The following is a 21,189-nucleotide window of genomic DNA, read 5'->3' as shown; positions in this document are numbered from 1 at the left end:
GCGATGACGTGTCGCGCCGTCGCCGCGATTATGACGCGGCGACGGCGCGACACGTCATCGCCAGAGGATTTCCGCGCGGATTTCAATGCGATGGTGAGTACACTCCATCGCATAGAAATCTGCGGAAATCTTTGAGAGGATTTATCCGTGGAAACGGTCCGCTGGACCGTATCCGCGGATAAATTCTCTCGTGTGTATGGGGCCTGAGGGGACAGGGAGGGGGAGGGATGAGCGACAACAGATTACATACAGGAGAATGTCCTGTTTACTCAGCGGACTCTTTAATACAAAGTCTCTCCTCCTATGATAGACAGAACAGTAAGGCCCCATACACACGATAGAATCCATCCGCAGATAAATCCCAGCAAATGGGTTTCTGCGGATAGATCCTATGGTGTGTACACGCCAGCGGATCTGTTTCCGCGGAGAAATCTCCTCTGGGATGGATTCCAGCAGATCGGATATTTGCTGACATGCACAACAAATCCATCTGCTGGAATCCATTCCAACGGATGGATCCGCTCGTCTGTACAGACTTACCGGATCCATCCGTCCAAAGGGATTCCCCGCACGCGTCGTAATGATTTGACGCATGCGTGGAATTCCTTATATGACAGCGTCGCGCCGTCGCCGCGTCATAATAGCGGCGACGGCGCGACACGTCATCGCCAGAGGATTTCAGCGCGGATTTCAATGCGATGGTGTGTACACGCCATCGCATAGAAATCTTCTGAAATCCTCGAGAGGATTTATCCGCGGATACGGTCCGCTGGACCGTATCTGCGGATAAATCCTCTCGTGTGTATGGGGCCTAAGTCAATGCCAGCCCAGAAGATGGGACTTCCTATTACAGAGGCCGCCATGTAAACAGGAGATTCTCCTGTATGTAATCTCTTGGCACTCGTCCCGCCCCCTCCCTGTCCCCTCCGAGGCACAGATAAATATGGTTATATATCTTTTGTGGCCCCCGCAGCGCTTGGAGATTCGTTGGGGGCCACAAAAGATATATAAATCATAATTACCAGTGGGACCATTGGAAAATGGAACGCTGGCCGCAATTGGCCCGCGGGCCGGATTGTGGGCATGCCTGGCCTAGAAGAAGGAGGGAGGAGATGCGCGGCGAAAGCTGCCGTAATACTAAAGAGATGCAGGGGAAGCCACCGCCAATTGCCCAGAGAGAAGAGCTGCCCGCGCCATACATGGGGCAAGTGCTGGGCTGGTAACAAGCCGACTAACCGACTGGAGCGAGGGGGGTGTTTTGGGTGACTCGACCGACCAGGGAGGGAGTGGCTGTGGGTGCTGTGTCCCCCCCCCAAAAAAAAGTTTTAGCCCAGCCACCACTGATGATGTCTTATAAAAAAAGTATTTTGTAATTGGGTCATTAGTCTAATGCCGCATACACACAATCGGAATTTCCGACAACAAATGTTTGATGTGAGCTTTTGGTTGGATATTTCGACCGTGTGTAGGCTCCACCCCCACAGAGGCGGGGGGGGGGGGGTGCAACACTCCATCATCACTATGACAGCTTATTGATGTTCATGGATGAAGTCTTATGTGTAGGTTACTTATAATTCATTATAGGACATTTTATCTAATCCATTTCTGATAAGAGTTGTGCACTCTTTCCTTGCCGTTATCACAGAGATCCAGATACAACCTTTCCCATTAGAAGACATCACAGTGTCTTCTGATGGGGTGTCCATTTCATGTCCCACCGTGGACTTTTTAACTCTTGAGGGACTAAGCAATCATTTACTCTACAGCGTTAATCACTCTATTATTTATAGTTTGTTAATTGATGTGACATTACTGACTATTGGTTGGTCTGTGCTTCTGGGTTTTGGCTTCTTTAAAACAAGAGATTCAAGAAATACAATATTACATATTCTAGAAAATGCTAACTATTGGTTACACGTATTTGCTAATTCTCTCTAACATTCTCAGGAATTGTTACATTGTATCTCTTATTTCAAAGGCGTGCCTGTGTATATATTTCCTATGCCCATCAACTCCAATCAATCTAGTGGCCAGAATGCTAAATTTTACTACTATTCATAATAAAGGAACATTCATGCAGAAGATAAAATACCCTAACCAACAATTGTTTTCTGCAATTTGCAAACAACAAAGGTACATTCAATTTTGCTGGATGATCCACTATAAAAATGATTTAAAAATAGACCCCATAGATGTATGTTCTGCTGTGATGTATTAGTTCTGGTGTCTCCTCTTGTCCTGGAAAACACGCTCTGAAAATTTTGCTAGTATTGGTTCCTGATGTAAATCCAACCGGGAGCCAAGTTACTAAGCGAAAATGTTCCATTCTCCTTAGACTCTGGGGTAAATCCGATTGCCTCTCGGGGGATCAGGAAGGAATTTTTCTCTGCTGTAGCAAATTGGATCTCATGCTCTGCTGGGGTTTTTCACCTTCCTCTGGATTAACTGTGGGTATGGAGTTGGGTGTATGGGATTGTACTGTGTTTTTTATTTTGTTTGTTTATTTTTTTGTGTTTGAACTGGATGGACTTGTGTCTTTTTTCAACCTGACTAACTATGTAACTTTGTGACTCACATTTATTTTAATTTTACCTGATGAAAGGATGCAGAGTGATGTTCAGACTGTTTATCATATCCAACACATAGACACACTGCCGGGTTATATCCAGGGTATTTTTCCTTAGGATTATTGCACCGGGTTCCTCCACGTCAATAATGATTTTAGCCTTATGTGTGACGTGGGTATCGTTTGTTTCCTTTATAGAAATAAAAAAAGAAATTCCAATTATTAATAAAATAGATAGTGAGGGCATATATTTTCTCCTCCCCATCACACTCACCAACTGCCATACAAATGCCATGTAACCTCCACCATGGGATAGAGCCATGGGGAAAAAATAACACTGTTCGAAAAATGTTTTATTTTTATTTATTTATTTTAAAAGTGGTGCCATTTTGTTTCCAAAATGTGTTCCATGAGGCGTCTTACACATCGCTAAGCGTATAACAGAAAAAAATCATCATCTGCTTTGCCAGCCCCTTCCACCTCTACAGTCATTACATGACATTTTCTTTCATTACTGGACTCTCAATCTATTTGTCATTTTGACTCAAAAGGGAAGATAGAGGTACTGTGACATTATGAAAGGTGAGATGATTGATGAACGCTGTGTACCACCTCACATGTGTTCATAGGCAGGAAACAAAGGTGAAATCTGGTCCAGGTTTTCCAGGCCACCTTGGCAGGGTTGGTTCCAGACCAGATTTTGTGGTCCACTAGTGACCACCAACAGGTGGTATAAATAAAGCAGGACTGGAGCAGGAGATTTCTCTTGGCCTAGGACTCGGGAAGCCAAACCTGAGAGAGCTACTGATATAAAGTTTGGTTTGTGAAAGAAAGGAATAGGTTTTCATTATGTTTGTTTTGTGGGCGATGGGGAGAAGCCCTTCATCTGTGAGTTAGGTACCTGAAATGTTGTGCCTAGATAGAAAGAATTTATTTTCTGTTTTGTTTGAGTTTCAAGCAACCTTCTAAATAAAACTGGCTACAAGTCATATTTTGAAGAAAACCTGCTGTTTGGACTATCTTATTTCCAGGGGAGGTGATCCCCATTTGAGTTACCCCCCCCCCCCCACACACACAGTACAGAGCCAGCACAATGCCACTCAATATTCCCCCACCAACGCTACGCCTGCTAATTCCTGATATATCTTCTCCCTCCTTTAAATATCGCAATGATCTGTATGATAACAGAAAATTAAAACCCCTCTCTAGACTACAGAAAGATCTCCTCCTAGATCAGCCATTGCCTTGCACATACACCCCTCTCCATGCCAGAGATCCCCAATCCGGTGTGACTTTATCTTAAAGGATCAGTAAAGATTTTTTTTTTTTTTTCAAATAACAATCATGTTATACTTACCTCCACTGTGCAACTCGTTTTGCACAGAGTGTCCCCGAACTGCTTCTTCTGGGGTCCCTCGGCGGCTGTCTCGGCTTCTCCAGGCAAGCACTCCACACCTTAATGGGAGCTCCCTTGCATGGTGTGGAGTCCTTGCGGGCGCGCTCCAGTGATACAGCCAGCTGCTATTGCCGCTCACTGTATCACTCTGCCCCGCCCCCCGGTGCACCGCATCATTGGATGTGATTCACAGCAGCGCGAGCCTAAAGCTGCTCTGCTTTCAATCCATCCACTCTACCCAATCAATGGGCAGGGTGAGCGACGAGGAAAATGACGTGGACGAGCGTGGGGCTTTCGAGGGCTCAGGTAAGTATAACAGGGGGCTCGGGGGGCGTTATTGTCAGAAGTTTTTTCACCTTAATGCATTAGGATGCATTAAGGTGAAAAAACTTTTACCTTTATGACCCCTTTAAATCCCGTTTTTCCAATAAAAAGGTATCTTGCTATTCTACAACCCCCTCCAGGAAAAGGAAATCTTATGCCGCGTACAGACGATCGAAAATTCTGACAAGAAAACCCTGGATTTTTTCAGACGGAATGTTGGCTTAAACTTGTGTTGCATACACACGGTCACACAAATCTTGTCTGAAATTCCAACCGTCAAAAACGCGGTCACGTACAAGACGTATGACGAGCCAAGATCAATGAAGTTCAATAGGCAGTTCTGCTCTTCTGCTTGATTCTGAGCATGCATGTTTTTTTGCGCGTTGGAATTGCATACAGATGAGCAGATTTTCTAATAGGATTTTTTTTTCGTCGGAATAATAGAGAACCAGCTCTCAATGTTCTGTTAGCGAAAAATTCCCACAGCAAAAGTCCGATGGAGCTTACACATCTGAGTTTCCTTGTCGGAATTTCTGATCATGTGTACACGGCATAAGAGAAATCTCTCCCTTTCAAAGAGTGGGAGCGTGAACTGGGGAAGCAATACTTCCCTTCTCAATGGCAACTTATCAAGCCTCAGGCTGTGCCTCCCTTTGGGAGCTGACACTAAAAAATCACCCAGCGATGGTACCTAACTCCAATGAAAATATCCACATTTAGACCTCAGCTGTCTTCATTATGCTGGAGAAGATGCGGAATGACAGGATCTCTGTTCCATATTCTGAGGAGCTACCCAATGCTTCAGAGTTTATGGACAGACATCTTTAGTCTCATCTGAGACATTGCTAAGGCCCCAATCCCCCATCACCTGGCTTAGCTCTACTTAACCTATCCATAGAATCCATTCCCTTACCCCTCCCTTTGGGAAAACTCAGATGAGAGCTTTGGTCGGGAATCCCGGCCGTGTGTATGCTCCATCGCAGTTTTTCCCATAGGAAAACTGCCGGTAAAAAGTCAGCTGGGAATCCCGGCGGAAAAAAAGAGAGCAGGTTCTCTTTTTTTGTCGGGGATTCCCAACCAAAACATCTCCTCACACCGGCCGTGTGTACGAGGCTTTAGAGTTTGCAAAAGACTTGAGACAGAGGTTCACCTTCCAGCAGGACAACGACCCGAAAGTAAGAATGGTTTAGATCAAAGCCTATTCATGTGTTAGAATGGCCCAGTCACACTCCAGACCTAAATCCCGTTGAGAATCTGTGGCAAGACTTGAAAATTGCTGATCACAGACGCTCTCCATCCAATCTGACAGAGCGTGAGATATTTTACAGAGAAGAAGAATGGGCAGAAATGTCCCTCTCTAGATGTGCAAAGCTGGTAGAGACACCCCCAAAAAGACTTGTAGAGAAAGGGGGTTCTACAAAGTATTGACTCCGGGGGGCGCCATACAAATGCCCCTCCCCCCCACACTTTTCACATATTTATTTGTATCATTTTCCTTCCACTTCACAATTATGTGACACTTTGTGTCTCTCACATAAAATCCCAATAAAATTAATTTATATTTTTGGTTGTAACATGAGAACAAATAGAAATAAATTAAAAGGGATATGAATACTTTTTCAAGGCACTGTGATTGGTTGGGGAGCATGCTGGTTAAGCAGCCTACCCAATCCAGGCATGCTCTGTGTCTGTACAGTGTCCTGTACCTCTGAATGGCCAGCAAACAAATGACAACTGACCACCGAACACAGATCAGCTTCTGTACTTTGTGTGGTCAGTTGGAAGAAGTCCATGAAAATGATAGAATTTATAGAACACACATACAGTATGTGAACACTATGAGAATAGAAATAAATATTCAGGGGAACACACACACTTTAACAATAATAGCAGCACTGGAGAATACTTACGTAGGACTGGACTCCACAACCTCCAGCTTTTATAGGGGCCAGGATTGAGAAGGAATTTGTGACAGGATCATCCTTGAAGATGAAGCAGATATTGTCCCTCACATGAGTCTTGTTGAAGTAAATGTTCAGATCATTAAAGTGACATTTATGGAAGGTGGCGTTCATGTCGAAAGCTCCGCAGGCCAGATCAGGAACCACCTGTGACAAATCTTTAAATGGAACAATAATATATTTTATTATCTTTCAGAGGCCCCAGTGTATATTCCACAAATGGCAGTCAACATGGAGGATTTCCAGGAGAATGGAATTAAATGGATCTTGGGTAATGAAGGAGGAGCTGAAAAGACTGAAAACGGCTTTTTGAAAGACTTTGTATTATTGAATAGTACATAATAAGGCTTACATGAGATGTGATATTATTGGTTGGATTTCCATTTGCTGTAAGAACTAGGAGGAGGGAGTAACGTTACTTTTATCACTCCGTACCATGAGATAGAAGGATGACACTTTTCAGCGGCTGAAGATACCCAGATTCTTTGATGGGGACCCTGATGTAAGGGGGACTCCTAAAGTGGACTCAAATTTAGGGGGGCACTATTGAGGACCCTGAAAAAAGAAGAAGGACACTCATTGTCACCTCAATGTAAGGGGGTCTAAGAGTGAACTTTGATGTATGGGAGCCTTAATGAGAACCCTGGTGTAAAGGGGATTCCTAAGTGGGACTCTAATGTAAGAAGGACTCTGGTGGCCCACTAACGTAAGGGGGATGCCTATGGTGGACTCTGAAGTAAGGTTAACTCTGATGTGGATCCTGATGTAGGGTTAGCTCTGATGGAGATCATGATGTAAGGTTATCTCTGATGGGGATCATGATGTAAGATTAGATCTGTTGGAGATCCTGATGTAGGGTTAGCTCTGATAGGGATCCTGATGTAGGGTTAGCTCTGATGGGGATCCTGATGTAGGGTTAGCTCTGATGGGGATCCTGATGTAGGGTTAGCTCTGATGGGGATCCTGATGTAGGGTTAGCTCTGATAGGGATCCTGATGTAGGGTCAGCTCTGATAGTGATCCTGATGTAGGGTTAGCTCTGATAGGGATCCTGGTGTAAGGTTAGCTCTGATGGGGATCCTGATGTAGGGTTAACTCTGATAGGGATCCTGATGTAGGGTTAGCTCTGATGGGGATCCTGATGTAGGGTTAGCTCTGATGGGGATCCTGATGTAGGGTTAGCTCTGATAGGGATCCTGATGTAGGGTCAGCTCTGATAGGGATCCTGATGTAGGGTTAGCTCTGATAGGGATCCTGGTGTAGGGTTAGCTCTGATGGGGATCCTGATGTAGGGTTAACTCTGATAGGGATCCTGATGTAGGGTTAGCTCTGATGGGGATCCTGATGTAGGGTTAGCTCTGATGGGGATCCTGATGTAGGGTTAGCTCTGATAGGGATCCTGATGTAGGGTCAGCTCTGATAGTGATCCTGATGTAGGGTTAGCTCTGATAGGGATCCTGGTGTAAGGTTAGCTCTGATGGGGATCCTGATGTAGGGTTAACTCTGATAGGGATCCTGATGTAGGGTTAGCTCTGATGGGGATCCTGATGTAGGGTTAGCTCTGATGGGGATCCTTTTGTAGGGTTAGCTCTGATGGGAATCCTGATGAAGGGTTAGCTCTGATGGGGATCATGATGTAAGATTAGATCTGTTGGGGATCCTGATGTAGGGTTAGCTCTGATGGGAATCCTGATGTAGGGTTAGCTCTGATAGGGATCCTGATGTAGGGTCAGCTCTGATAGGGATCCTGATGTAGGGTTAGCTCTGATGGAGATCTGATGTAGGGTTAGCTCTGATAGGGATCCTGATGTAGGGTTAGCTCTGATGGGGATCTTGGTGTAGGGTTAGCTCTGATAGGGATCCTGATGTAGGGTTAGCTCTGATGGAGATCATAATGTAGGGTTAGCTCTGATAGGGATCCTGATGTAGGGTTAACTCTGATAGGGATCCTGATGTAGGGTTAGCTCTGATGGGGATCCTGATGTAGGGTTAACTCTGATAGGGATCCTGATGTAGGGTTAGCTCTGATGTGGATCCTGGTGTAGGGTTAGCTCTGATGGGGATCCTGGTGTAGGGTTAGCTCTGATAGGGATCCTGATGTAGGGTTAGCTCTGATGGGGATCTTGATGTAAGGTTAGCTCTGATGGGAATCCTGATGTAGGGTTAGCTCTGATGGGAATCCTGATGTAGGGTTAGCTCTGATAGTGATCCTGATGTAGGGTTAGCTCTGATAGGGATCCTGATGTAAGGTTAGCTCTGATGGGAATCCTGATGTAAGGTTAGCTCTGATGGGAATCCTGATGTAAGGTTAGCTCTGATGGGGATCCTGGTGTAGGGTTAGCTCTGATAGGGATCCTGATGTAAGGTTAGCTCTGATGGGAATACTGATGTAAGGTTAGATCTGTTGGGGATCCTGATGTAGGGTTAGCTCTGATGGGGATCCTGATGTAGGGTTAGCTCTGATAGGGATCCTGATGTAGGGTTAGCTCTGATGGGGATCCTGATGTAGGGTTAACTCTGATAGGGATCCTGACGTAGGGTTAGCTCTGATGGGGATCCTGATGTAAGGTTAGCTCTGATGGGGATCCTGATGTAGGGTTAGCTCTGATAGGGATCCTGACGTAGGGTTAGCTCTGATGGGGATCCTGACATAGGGTTAGCTCTGATAGGGATCCTGACGTAGGGTTAGCTCTGATGGGGATCCTGATGTAAGGTTAGCTCTGATGGGGATCCTGATGTAGGGTTAGCTCAGATAGGGATCCTGATGTTAGGTTAGCTCTGATGGGGATCCTGATGTAGGGTTAGCTCTAAAAGGGATCCTGATGTAAGGTTAGCTCTGATGGGGATCCTGATGTAGGGTTAGCTCTGATGGGGATCCTGATGTAAGGTTAGCTCTGATGGGGATGCTGATGTAGGGTTAGCTCTGATGGGGATCCTGATGTAAGGTTAGCTCTGATGGGGATCCTGATGTAGGGTTAGCTCTGATGGGGATCCTGATGTAAGGTTAGCTCTGATGGGGATCCTGATGTAGGGTTAGCTCTGATGGGGATCCTGATGTAGGGTTAGCTCTGATGGGGATGCTGATGTAGGGTTAGCTCTGATGGGGATCCTGATGTAGGGTTAGCTCTGATGGGGATCCTGATGTAGGGTTAGCTCTGATGGGGATGCTGATGTAGGGTTAGCTCTGATGGGGATCCTGATGTAGGGTTAGCTCTGATGGGGATCCTAATGTAAGTGTAGCAAAGTCTTTAACCTGTAGTGGGTTGTGAGGCATAGTGGGTGCAAAGATGGTGAGAGTCATTGGGCGCCAGACACTTCTTGGATATAAAATCACATTTATTTGGTAAAAACAAGCATCCAGCATCTCACTTAAAGCGGAGTTCCACACAGAAATGGAATTTCTATGGATTGGTGTTAAATCCGGGTAATTGCTCCCACTTCCAGGGAAACATCACTGCAATCTGTCCGGCCCCTCCTCCTCCCCCTGCTGGGAGACACTACAGGTCCCAGAATACAGCAGGGACCATTCAGAATGCACAGTACGACTCACGCAAGCACAGTAAGAAGCAGGCTGTGGCGCCAAAGGCTTCACTTTCTGTTTCCCTTAGTAAGGATGCCGGCGCCTGCACCCAGAGCCAAGGGACGGGTCGGATTCAGGTGCCGACATTGCGGGCTCCCTGGACAGGTAAGTGTTCTTATATTAAAAGTCAGCAGCTAGAGGATTTGTAGCTGCTGCCTTTTTTTTTCCAGGCGGGACTCAGCTTTAATCCAGTGAATCCTCCCGCCACCAGGCCCAATTTGAATTCCGCCGGAGGATTAACGATACGCCGCCGCAAGTTTTGAGGTAAGTGTTTTGTGAATTACCCACTTGCCTCTAAAACTTGCGGCGGCGGATCTTAAATCACATAGGTTACGCGGATCTAAAGATCCGCTAACCTATGTGAATCTTGCCCTATAACTATGAATCCTATATGTAGTAAAGAATAATGAAAGCAAGGTAGAGACTTCGGGGCAGATCCACAAAGATCTGCCTATCTTTAGGCAGGCGTAGCGTATCTACACCGCTGTAACTTACTTTTTCTTCTTGTGAATCCTCAAAGAATCCGCGCGGTAAGTTACGGCGGCGTAGTGTATCTATTGCGGTGTAAGGGCGCGCAATTTCAAATGGGAATGATGGGGGCGTGTTCTATGCAAATACGTTGTGACCCGACGTAAACTACGTTTTTTTTAACGGCGCATGCGCCGTCCTTAAAATATCCCAGGGTGCATTACGACAAAGTATGCCGCAAGGACGTCATTGGATTTGACGTGAAAGTAAATGACGTCACATTCCTATTCACGAACGACTTACGCATACGACGCAAAAAAATTTAAATTATACGCGGGAACGACGGCCATACTTAACATTGAGTACGCCACCATTTAGCAGCTTTAACTATACGCCGGAAAAAGCCGAACGGAAACGACGTAAAAAAATGCGACGGCCGCTCGTACGTTCGTGGATTGTCGGAAATAGCTAATTTGCATACTCGACGCGGAAAAGCCACCTAGCGGCCTCCGAAAAATTGCATTTAGGATCCGACGGCGTACTAAGGCGTACACCTGTCGGATCTAACCCAGATGCCGTCGTATCTTGTTTTGTGGATACCAAACAAAGATACGACACGGGAAATTTAAAATTACGCCGGCGTATCAATAGATACGTTGGCGTAATCCTTTTGTGGATCTGCCCCTTTATCTGTACCTTATTACAACATACCTACTATAGAGAAATACATGGTAAGATACAGTATAAAGACAATCAAAAAGGTGAGCAAGTGCTTGAGCTGAACACCCCCCAGTTCGGTTCGAACCCGAACTTGCAAACAGGCAAAAAATTTGTTCGAACACCTTTAAAGTCTATGGGACAAGAATATGAAAAACCAAAAGTGTTTATTTTAGAGATTAATATGCAAGTTATTGTCCTAAAAAGTGTTTGGGGACCCGGGTCCTGTCCCAGGGGACATGTATCAATGCAAAAAAAGTTATAAAAACTTCATTTTTTTTCGGGAGCAGTGATTTTAATAATGCTTAAAGTGAAACAATAAAAGTGAAATATTCCTTTAAATTTCATACCTGGGGGGGTGTCTATAGTATTCCTATAAAGTAGCGCATGTTTCCCGTGCTTAGAACTGTCCCTGCACAAAATGTAATTTCTAAAGGAAAAAAGTCATTTAAAACCGCTTGATTACCGAGCCTGTTTTTCAGATTCGGTGTTTACGAGACTAAAACCGTTTTTTTTGCTAGACAATTACTTAAAACCCCCAAAAATTATATATATTTTTTTCTAACACCCTAGAGAATAAAATGGCAGTCATTGCAATACTTTTTGTCACACCGTATTTGCGCAGCGGTCTTACAAGCGCACTTTTTTTGAAAAAAAAAACACTTTTTTGAATTAAAAAATAAGACAACAATAAATTTTGCCCAATTTTTTTATATATTGTGAAATATAATGTTACACCGAGTAAAATGATACCCAACATGTCACGCTTAAAAATTGCGCCCGCTCGTGGCATGGCGTCAAACTTTTACCCTTAAAAATCTCGATAGGCGACGTTTAAAAAATTCTACAGGTTGCATTTTTTGAGTGACAGAGGAGGTGCGTGAGCTCGTCGGGACGGGGCGCTTTAAAATTTTTTTGTTTTCTTATTTTTTTTTATTTAGTTTATCATTTTTTACACTGAAATAAAAAAAAAATATCACTTTTATTCCTATTACAAGGAATGTAAACATCCCTTGTAATAGAAAAAAGCATGACAGGTCCTCTTATATATGAGATCCGGGGGTCAAAAAGACCTCAGATCTTATATTTAGACTTAATGCAAAAAAATAAAAAAAAATTAAACTGTAATTTTTTCAAATGACAGAAAAAAAAATGTTTCTTTCAGACGCTGGGCGGGACTGACGTTTTGACGTCACTTCCGCCCAGCAGAGCTATGGGGACGGATGAGGGCGATTTTTCCCTCACTCGCATCCCCAGTCAGCTGCCGAACGGACCCCATCGCCTCCGCCGCTACCGACGGCTCTGGTAAGCGGCGGAGGGCGCGGGAGAGCGGCGGGAGGGGTGGGGGCTCAATAACGGCGATCTCGTGAATCCGCCACGGATACCGCCATTATCGTTTACAGGACCGTTGGCACTAAAGATGGATACCTCGGTTGTGGCAGCAGCTGCTGCCGTTACCGAGATATCCATCTTTAAAAAAAGGATGTCTTTTGACTATGGGGCAGTAACCACTCGCGGCTATAATGAATTGTCGGGTCCCGGCAGTACATAGAAAACTCATTGAAAAAATGGCATGGGTTCCCCCCAGTCCATTACCAGGCCCTTTGGGTCTAGTATAAATATTAAGGGGAATCTGAATCAAAATAAAAAAAAATGCTTGGGGGCCCCCCAAATTCCATACAAGGCCCTCTGGTATGGTTTTTAACTGGAACCCTGTGTCAATTTTTTTTTTTTGTGTAGGGTAACCCCAAAAATCCATACTAGACCCTTATCTGAGCACGCAACATGGCAGGCCACAGGAAAAGAGGGGGGATGAGAGAGAGCCCCCCTGAACTGTACCAGGCCACACACCCTCAACATGGGGGGATGTGTGCTTTGGGGCAGGGGGGCTTTTCACCAAGGCCCTCATCCCCACAACCCTTGCCCGGTGGTGGTGGGGGTCTGCAATGTCCAGTGATGTCCATTCATCTTCTATTCCGGCACTGACGCCGGAAAAAAAGAAAAGATAACCTCAACTAAAACTTTTGTGAATTGCTAAAATAAAATGTTTTGCTTGAGGTTAAACTTTAAATGGTTTGTAGATAATATTTGCAATACTAGAAGACTTCAACTATGAAAGAGTATGAAAAACTGGAGCGGCTCCTCAAATTCTTACGTACTGTACATACCGGTGACTTTATACTGATTTTTGCAAAAACATCCATAACGATTGTTCCTCAGCTTCCATTCCTCATCCACTTTACATGTTTGTGTTGAAGCATCTAAAGAGAGAAGAAGATACTGATGAGGACCAATGAAACTTCTGGGGGACTTTCATAAATCAGATAATATAAAGAAGACGCACTGAGAAGTGCGGTGTGTATAGTATAGGAAGAGTGAATTGGTTTGGAAACCCGATGGATCTACAAATTGGGATTTTATTTTACATTATATGCAAGTATATGGTTTCCCAGAAAATCCCTGATATTTATAAAGTTTGCAAATTGGGAACTTTTGGATGTAGAGTTCACAGGTTCACCATTAGAAATAAGATAAAGCCTTTGTTTTAACCACATTATAACTAAGTATACTGTATATGTTTTGCTCAGCTGAGTCAAACAAGCCAATCATTTAAGGAAATTCCTAACCCAGCCCTCTTTATATAAAACGGGGGGCTTAGAGCAGCCATATTGCATTCAGGAGCGCTGACAATTCTGTATCGACAGATATAGTGTTTGTTTTTTTGTTTTGTTATCTTCTAATGTTTGTAAATTTGCTTTTGGCATCAATGCATGCCACTCGAGGATGTGCCGGCATTCCCATTCTTTCTGTTTGACAATAGAATGTCAATTATAAGAACCCCCCCCCCCCCCCATAGACTTCAACGGGGTTTGCTGCAAAGTTCTTGAAGTTTGTACTTCTTTACACTAAATGGCAAAATTCTTCCACAAATATTCCTGATTTCACAATAATGTTGACTAAGAGAAAATTAAAAAGTTAGCCAACACAGAGTCCTGACCTCAACCCGATAGAATAACTTTGGGATGAATTAGAGCGGAGACTGTGAGCCAGACCTTCTCCTCCAACATCAGTGCCTGACCTCACAAATGCTCTTCTGGAAGAATGGTCAAACATTCCCATAGACACCCTCCTAAACCTTGTGGGCGGCCTTCCCAGAAGAGTTTTAGCTGTTAGAGCTGGAAGGGGTGGGGCCAACTCCATACTGAACCCTCCGGACAAAGACCGGGATGTCATTAAAGTTCATGTTCTTTTGGTAATATACTGTAGTGCATCTTTTTTTGTTATTATTATTTGTTACATTTAAGTAATTCATTAAAATAAGTCACATACCTTTGGTTTTAAGTACTCTAAGGCAGTACCCCCAACACGCCATGTTTTGGGAATTTCTTCCTAGATAAAATAGCTGTCCAAAAATACCAAGCCATTGACTCCGATTTAAAGCACCTGTGCAAGATAAATAGAAAACCTGCAAACATGGCCTGTTGGGGGTACTTGAGGACAGGGTTGAGAACCACTGGTCTAAGTACCATATTTTATTTATTCCCACTGTTGGAGACTCTCATACATTTTTAGTAGTGTTAGATTTGCAAGCAATACACAGGGTGCCGTGAAGAGGCCTTGCATCTTAAGCATGAGTTTGCAAATGTGTGCCACCTAAACCCCTGTTTCTAACACAGACTGTTGGACAGGTTCATTCCGTTGGTAAGCAGACTGGTTGGTGAGTTGATCTGGGAATTTTTTCAGTTTTTGTCTTTCATGCATTTGCCCTTCCATGCAATCCTTGCTGTGAAGGTCAGTTATAGATGGGGACAGGGACCATCTCTTTGTTTTTTTATTTATTCCTTTATTTAAAATTGTACGTATTGGTTAATGGACCATGAGCTGTTGTACCTGAGCTATATTGCCTCTCATATGCAATTACTATTATGCGTGTAACATTTACCTCATAGATGCAACTATAATTACTTATGTTATATTGCTTCTCATACGCTTCTAATAGTTGCCGCAACAACTCCAAGTTACTACGTGTACTCTCAACGTACCTAAGCTATAAATTGCTACTCTTATGCAACTATCAGTTGCCGCTACAACACATATTTGTGTATGGGCCTATGCCCTAAAATTGCGGAACATGTTCGCCTAAAACTTCTATGCTAAGGGTTGACGTGTTCTATACCTTCTCCCTTAGTCGCCTATTGCACGACGCTATGTAATACTCATAATCACTAGCGTACAGTTGTGCATTGCAATCCTTTAGTACATACTATAATTTTAAACGCTAAGCTCTGGTCGCATGTTGTGATGCTTCCATCCTTAGTACTCAATGCCTTTCTTTATGTGACAGAGAGATGATATATAGATCCCCAAACTCCTGTTGCGAGGAGAGATGCCTGGGGCCTAATACTGAGTTGTCACATAAAGAAGCGCATTGAAATCCTTGCTAACCGCAGTTGTGGTTCACTCCGTTCACCAGAGCTGTTACAGCTGTAGGCATGTCGGGGTTTTCCGAGGAATGAAAATTAGTTCAAGTACTCTGTCAAGGTAAAAAGGTTGAGTAAGTCAGTCTTACGCCTTCCTGAACTAAAAACATGACAGGACTCTTCTGAGATCTATACAAAATTAAACTCCAAACTTTATATCCCTATAAGGACTTTTAAGGTGTCCTAAGAAAGTCACAGCATGAAAGAAAATTAAAATATGGAGGAATAAACTTCCCTCATACCATTTTATTTGTACAGAGTTATACAGTATAGAGCTTTCATAACTCTGTATGAATAAAATTGTATGAAGTGTGTTTTTCCCCATATTTACATATTTTTGTAAGCTGTGACTTCATTGAGGCTCCTCAAAAGCCCTTATAGAATATATATATATAGGAAATAAAGTTTGGGTTCTGTATTCTAATTGAATGTGGTGCTCCCAAGTATATCAATTTTGATAACTCTATCCAAAATTAGTACAAAGTAAAATGTTAGGCATTAAGTTAACCTACATTTAGGCAGACTGACCCAAAACAATAAAACTTCTTCATAATCAGCAAGTCCAGTTGATTTTGATTTACTACTTTTGGATCTTCCACAACCTGGAGGACTTTAACCACTTGCCGACCTTCTAATGTACTTGTACTGCGGCAGGTCAGCTCTAGTGCACAAAATCACATATCTGTACGTCATTACATGCAACAGACACTGGGGAGTACACACGCGGCCCCCGGAGGCGCAACCGCATGCTGATTGGACAGAGGGGGAGCCAATCAGCGGATCCAGCAGACTCGATGTCCGCCGGCCAACCGCAATCGTTCGCAAGTGAGACAGAATGGCAATCTACCTATGTAAACAAGGCAGGAATATGGATCTCTGTCTTCATCCAGTCAGAGCAACCACCAGACAGTTAGTAAGCCCCCCCTAGGGACACATTATCCCTTTGATCGCCCCTGCTGTTAACCCCTTCCCTGCCAGTGTTATTAGTACAGTGACAGTGCATATTTTTAGCACTGATCACTTTATTAGTGTCACTGGTTCCTGCAAAGTGTCAAAAGTATCAGTAAGGTCTAGTTTACACTTTGCTTAAAAATAAGACTTTGGACAAGCTTTGTTAAAGCTCTCTGAACACCAGTCAAAGCTCCCATCACTAAATAAAATGGTGAGCTTACAGTCCTGTTTACACCTTGCTTTTGCTCGGTGCTTTGGTGGGACTTCGATGGGGGCTTTGATGAGGCTTCAGCTGGGCTTCATTGCGGCTTCAAGCAAGCTTTGCTAGCACCAGGATTTAAACTCAGCAACACTTTCTGTTTGGACTGGAATTTGTGAACTGGCGCTTACCCATAATTGGGGACGTGTTGCAGCATGAATGCACATGAATTGTGAAAAACTAATTTTTGGCACCAACGCACCTTATTATTATTTTTATATATTAATAATATTATTCATTATTTATATGTTCGCACACTTGTGCATGTATATTCATAATAGTTTATAGACTCACTTATAGCACTTTGGAATATTGTTTCACAAGCACATCATTTGGGGTAGCCATATTTATCTATTTATTTATTTATTCATTTATTTATTTTTGATGGCACAGCATATGAACATAGCATCACGCTAGTACATATGTTCACAAGAGCTGTTTCTATAGTGACCCATCACGTACATCACTGTACTGGATCTAGCACTATATCACTATAGGGGTCAAATAGAGAAAAAACATTTTTTTTGGGTAAACTAGATCACATTATTATACCAGCGCAGTACCAACACCTTTTAAATTTTTTCACCTAAACCTCATAGAAGGTTTATACAGCACTGCAGCAGGTCAATATAGTATTATTTAGAACTTATTTTTGCGCCGGTGACAATCACTTTTCCTATAAGCTTTGCTATAGTCTTCTATGGAGGTTTGAAGCACCACGGAAGTTACACAGGGTATCATCTTTGAACCAAAGCAAAAGCAAAGTTAAATGGGTTGTAAAGGTAAATGTTTTTTCACCTTAATGCATCCTATCACGGGAGCGCGCCCGCAAAAGCTTTCCACCATGCGAGCTCGGAAGTGGAAGTGGGTGTGAGCCATGCAAATGAGGCGTGACCCCATGCAAATTATGGGCCAAGCGCCAGACAGATACGTATCACGAACTGCGCAGGCTCCGTGACGTGGACGCATTGCCCTGCACATGCTCACAACCACGTCGGAACAACTGCCTAAACTACGCTTGATCACTGCGTACAGCGTGAACGTAACCTACGCCCAGCCAGACACACGTCCAACGTAAAATACGCCGGCTTGTGTTCCCTGGTGCAGACCTGTGCATGTCTGCTGCTGGGTTATAGGACATAACTTTACGCCGGGCGTACAACTTACGCGCACTGCGTCGGGCGCACGTATGTTCATGAATCGCCGTATTTCACTCATTTGCATATTTGAATGGCTAATCAATGGGAGCGCCACCGTGCGTCCAGCCTAAATGTGCGCCCACCCTACGCCGGCGTAGGCAAGTTACGTCGGCGGGATGAAGCCGCATCTTAGTTTGTGGGTCCGGCGCACAGATACGACGGCGCACATTTGCACTTACGTCTGCGCATCTTGTTATACGTCGGCGTAAGTGCTTTGTGAATCTGGGCAGATAACTTTTGTGCAAACCAATCAATATACGCTTATTGGGATTTTTTTTTTACCAAACATGTAGCTAAATACATATTGGCCTAAATTGATGAAGACATTTGATTTTTTTGAATGTTTTATAGTAAAAAAAAAAAAAAATTTATAGCACAAAAATAAGTGATCAAACACCACCAAATGCTCTTTGCTTAGAGCAGAAGGGAGAACTGAGTGATCGGCGGTGCTTGATTGCTCAGTTCTTGGTGGAGCTGGTGGGGGACAGCTACAGCTGGGATCGGTGAGGTGAGTATGATTGCTTTTTTTTTTTGCTATTCTTATACTTCTCTTTTAAACCATAATAGGTATAATGACTAGGAAAAGGAAATGCATCACTGACCTGTACAATAAGATGAGTAGCACCAGGAGCCTGGATTTGAGGATAATTTGTACACATGGTATCCCTGTGGACAAGCCTTCACCTGGATAGTTGATGTCCGATAGCAGCAGTCTCCATACCAATGGGCACAAGCAGTGCGATCTACAATGCCGTCCCTGATCATAGGATGTGTTCCATTCATCCACACTGGAGCCTGTGTACCACATCTATTTTCAGGTACACAGTTTTCTGGTAAACGAACACCTCCACTACCAGTAAACCGATACCACCCACTCATGTAATTATCACAATTATTGAATGGGGATAGTGTGTTGTTTGTGCCTCTCCAGGGATTATTGAGTATCCGGTGGCTTACACAAGGATCAGAGCAGAAATAGTAGCCAGTGTTCTTGTAACACTCCGTTCCAAAGCCACAATCACCTCTCTGACATTCATCAATTTCACAAAGGGAACCACCCCCATAGTATCCATCAGGACACACACAGGTATATCTATAAATATTGTAAATGCACTTTGCTAAAGGATGACATCCATATAGACTCGGATCTTCACACTCAGTGATGGGAACACAGGAACCATTTAAATGGATGTAACCCCTCGGACAGCGGCAGATATAAGAGCCAACAGTGTTCTCACAAGTGCCAACAGAGCAGTTGTGTGTTCGGGAATCGGCACACTCATCAATGTCGGAACAGTTGAATCCATTCCCAAAGAAGCCGGCCTTGCAGGAACAATGGAGTCCGTCACATAGAGCATGCGGGTCACATTCTGAACAGTCTACTGCAGCTGTAGAAAAAAAAATCAATAAACAGACTGGTGTAAAACAAAGAAATAGTTGTGACTTTATGTGAGACCATGACTGTACAGTACACAGGTCCCCATCCCTATTGATTGATAAGGGGGGGGGGGGGATAGAGGGAGAATGGGACTTTGTATGAAACACAACACTTGGGTATAATTAATGAAACAAAGATAGTAAATAGGATATTTATTAACCACTTAAGACCTGGACCAATATGCAGGTTAAGGGACCTTGCCCCTTTTTGCGATTCGGCACTGCGTCGCTTTAACAGACAATTGTGCGGTCGTGCGATGTGGGTCCCAAACAAAATTGGCGTCCTTTTTTCCCCACAAATAGAGCTTTCTTTTGGTGGTATTTGATCACCTCTGCGGTTTTTATTTTTTGTGCTATAAACAAAAATAGAGCGACAATTTTGAAAAAAATGCAATATCTTACTTTTTGCTATAATAAATATCCCCCAAAAGATATAAAAAACATTTTATTTCCTCAGTTTAGGCCCATACGTATTCTATCTATTCTTGGTAAAAAAAATCGCAATAATCGTTTATCGATTGGTTTGCGCAAAATTTATAGTGTTTACAAAATAGGGGATAGTCTTATGGTATTTTTATTAATAATTTTTTTTTTACTACTAATGGCGGCGATCAGCAATTTTTTTCATGACTGCGACATTATGGCGGACACTTCGGACACTTTTGACACATTTTTGGGACCATTGTCATTTTCACAGCGAAAAGTGCTATAAAAATGCACTGATTACTATAAAAATTACACTGGCAGTTTAGGAGTTAACCACTAGGGGGCACTGTAGGGGTTAAGTGTGACCTCATATGTGTTTTTAACTGTAGGGGGCGGGGCTGGACGTGTGACGTCAGTGATCGTCTTTCCCTATATCAGGGAACAGACGATCAGTGACATTGCCACTGTGAAGAACGAGGAAGGTGTGTTTACACTCACCTCTCCCCGTTCTTCAGCTCCTGTGACCGATCATGGGACACTGGCAGCAATCGGGTCTGCGGGTCCCGCGTCCGCGGTCACGGAGCTTCATACCGGGTCGCGGGCGTGCGCCGGCAGCGAGCAGGCGACCCATGGCTGGGCTCTTAAAGGCGACGTACCTGTACCCGAGCCGTGCCATTCTGCCAACGTATATGTGCAGGAGGCGGTCCTTAAGTGGTTAATAACACAATTGGACGTGGTGCAATAGATAACATTAATAGTAGACCAATACGTACGATACAAAATTACGATAAACACGGTGAGTAGTTCACATAATAATAATAATAACATAATAGACATTATTGCACATAATAGATAATGAAACAGCAACATACCCAATAGATGGAAAACATGATACATAGTTAAATTGATTGCTTCAGACAAGTAAAACCCATAGTAAATACATGGGGATAGATTCAAGTAACCCGCCGTAAGTTTGTGCGGGCGTAGCATATGTTTTTTTAATTCTACATTTTCTATTCTGGTCTTTGTTTTCTATTCTATTATATTCTGTTCTTTCTATTCTTTTCTTTTCTTATGTATTCACATTTATTCTATTTGAAATTATAATTTCAGAAGATAGTTATATTCTTTCTATTTTATTATATTATTCTTCTATTCTTTGTTTTCTATTCTACTTTGTTCTTTTTTACTCTATTATAATGTATTCCTTTATATTATTTTATATTATATTGTATTCTCTTTGGATACTGGAAAAGTATTACAATTTTAATAAAGCTCTGCACATGCTCAGTTGATCTCTATTTTTTGGCGTATAGTTACCCCATGAGGCGCAGCCAATGTTAAGTATGGCCGTCGTTCCTAAGTCGAAATTTGAAAATGTTACATCGTTTGCGTAAGTCGTTCGTGAATAGGGCTTTGCGTAGA

At 43.3% G+C, this 21,189-nt stretch overlaps 1 protein-coding gene across 1 annotated transcript in view; it reads right to left on the bottom strand.

Moving 5' to 3' along the window:
* LOC120942792 (uromodulin-like) overlaps window positions 1-21,189 on the bottom strand; it is an 89,103-nt gene that overhangs the window by 42,617 nt on the left and 25,297 nt on the right. The window contains exons 2-5 of the mRNA XM_040355717.1: window positions 18,504-19,289; window positions 13,180-13,272; window positions 6,197-6,405; window positions 2,593-2,756 (exon numbers count right to left, since the gene is read on the bottom strand). Of these exons, the coding sequence (XP_040211651.1) occupies window positions 2,593-2,756; window positions 6,197-6,405; window positions 13,180-13,272; window positions 18,504-19,289 (1,252 nt within the window). The remainder of the gene's footprint in view (window positions 1-2,592; window positions 2,757-6,196; window positions 6,406-13,179; window positions 13,273-18,503; window positions 19,290-21,189) is intronic.

Source organism: Rana temporaria, chromosome 6, assembly GCF_905171775.1.
Source record: "Rana temporaria chromosome 6, aRanTem1.1, whole genome shotgun sequence".
In the NCBI taxonomy this organism is placed as follows: Eukaryota; Metazoa; Chordata; class Amphibia; order Anura; family Ranidae; genus Rana; species Rana temporaria.
This window is presented reverse-complemented; position numbering and strand designations above follow the sequence as displayed.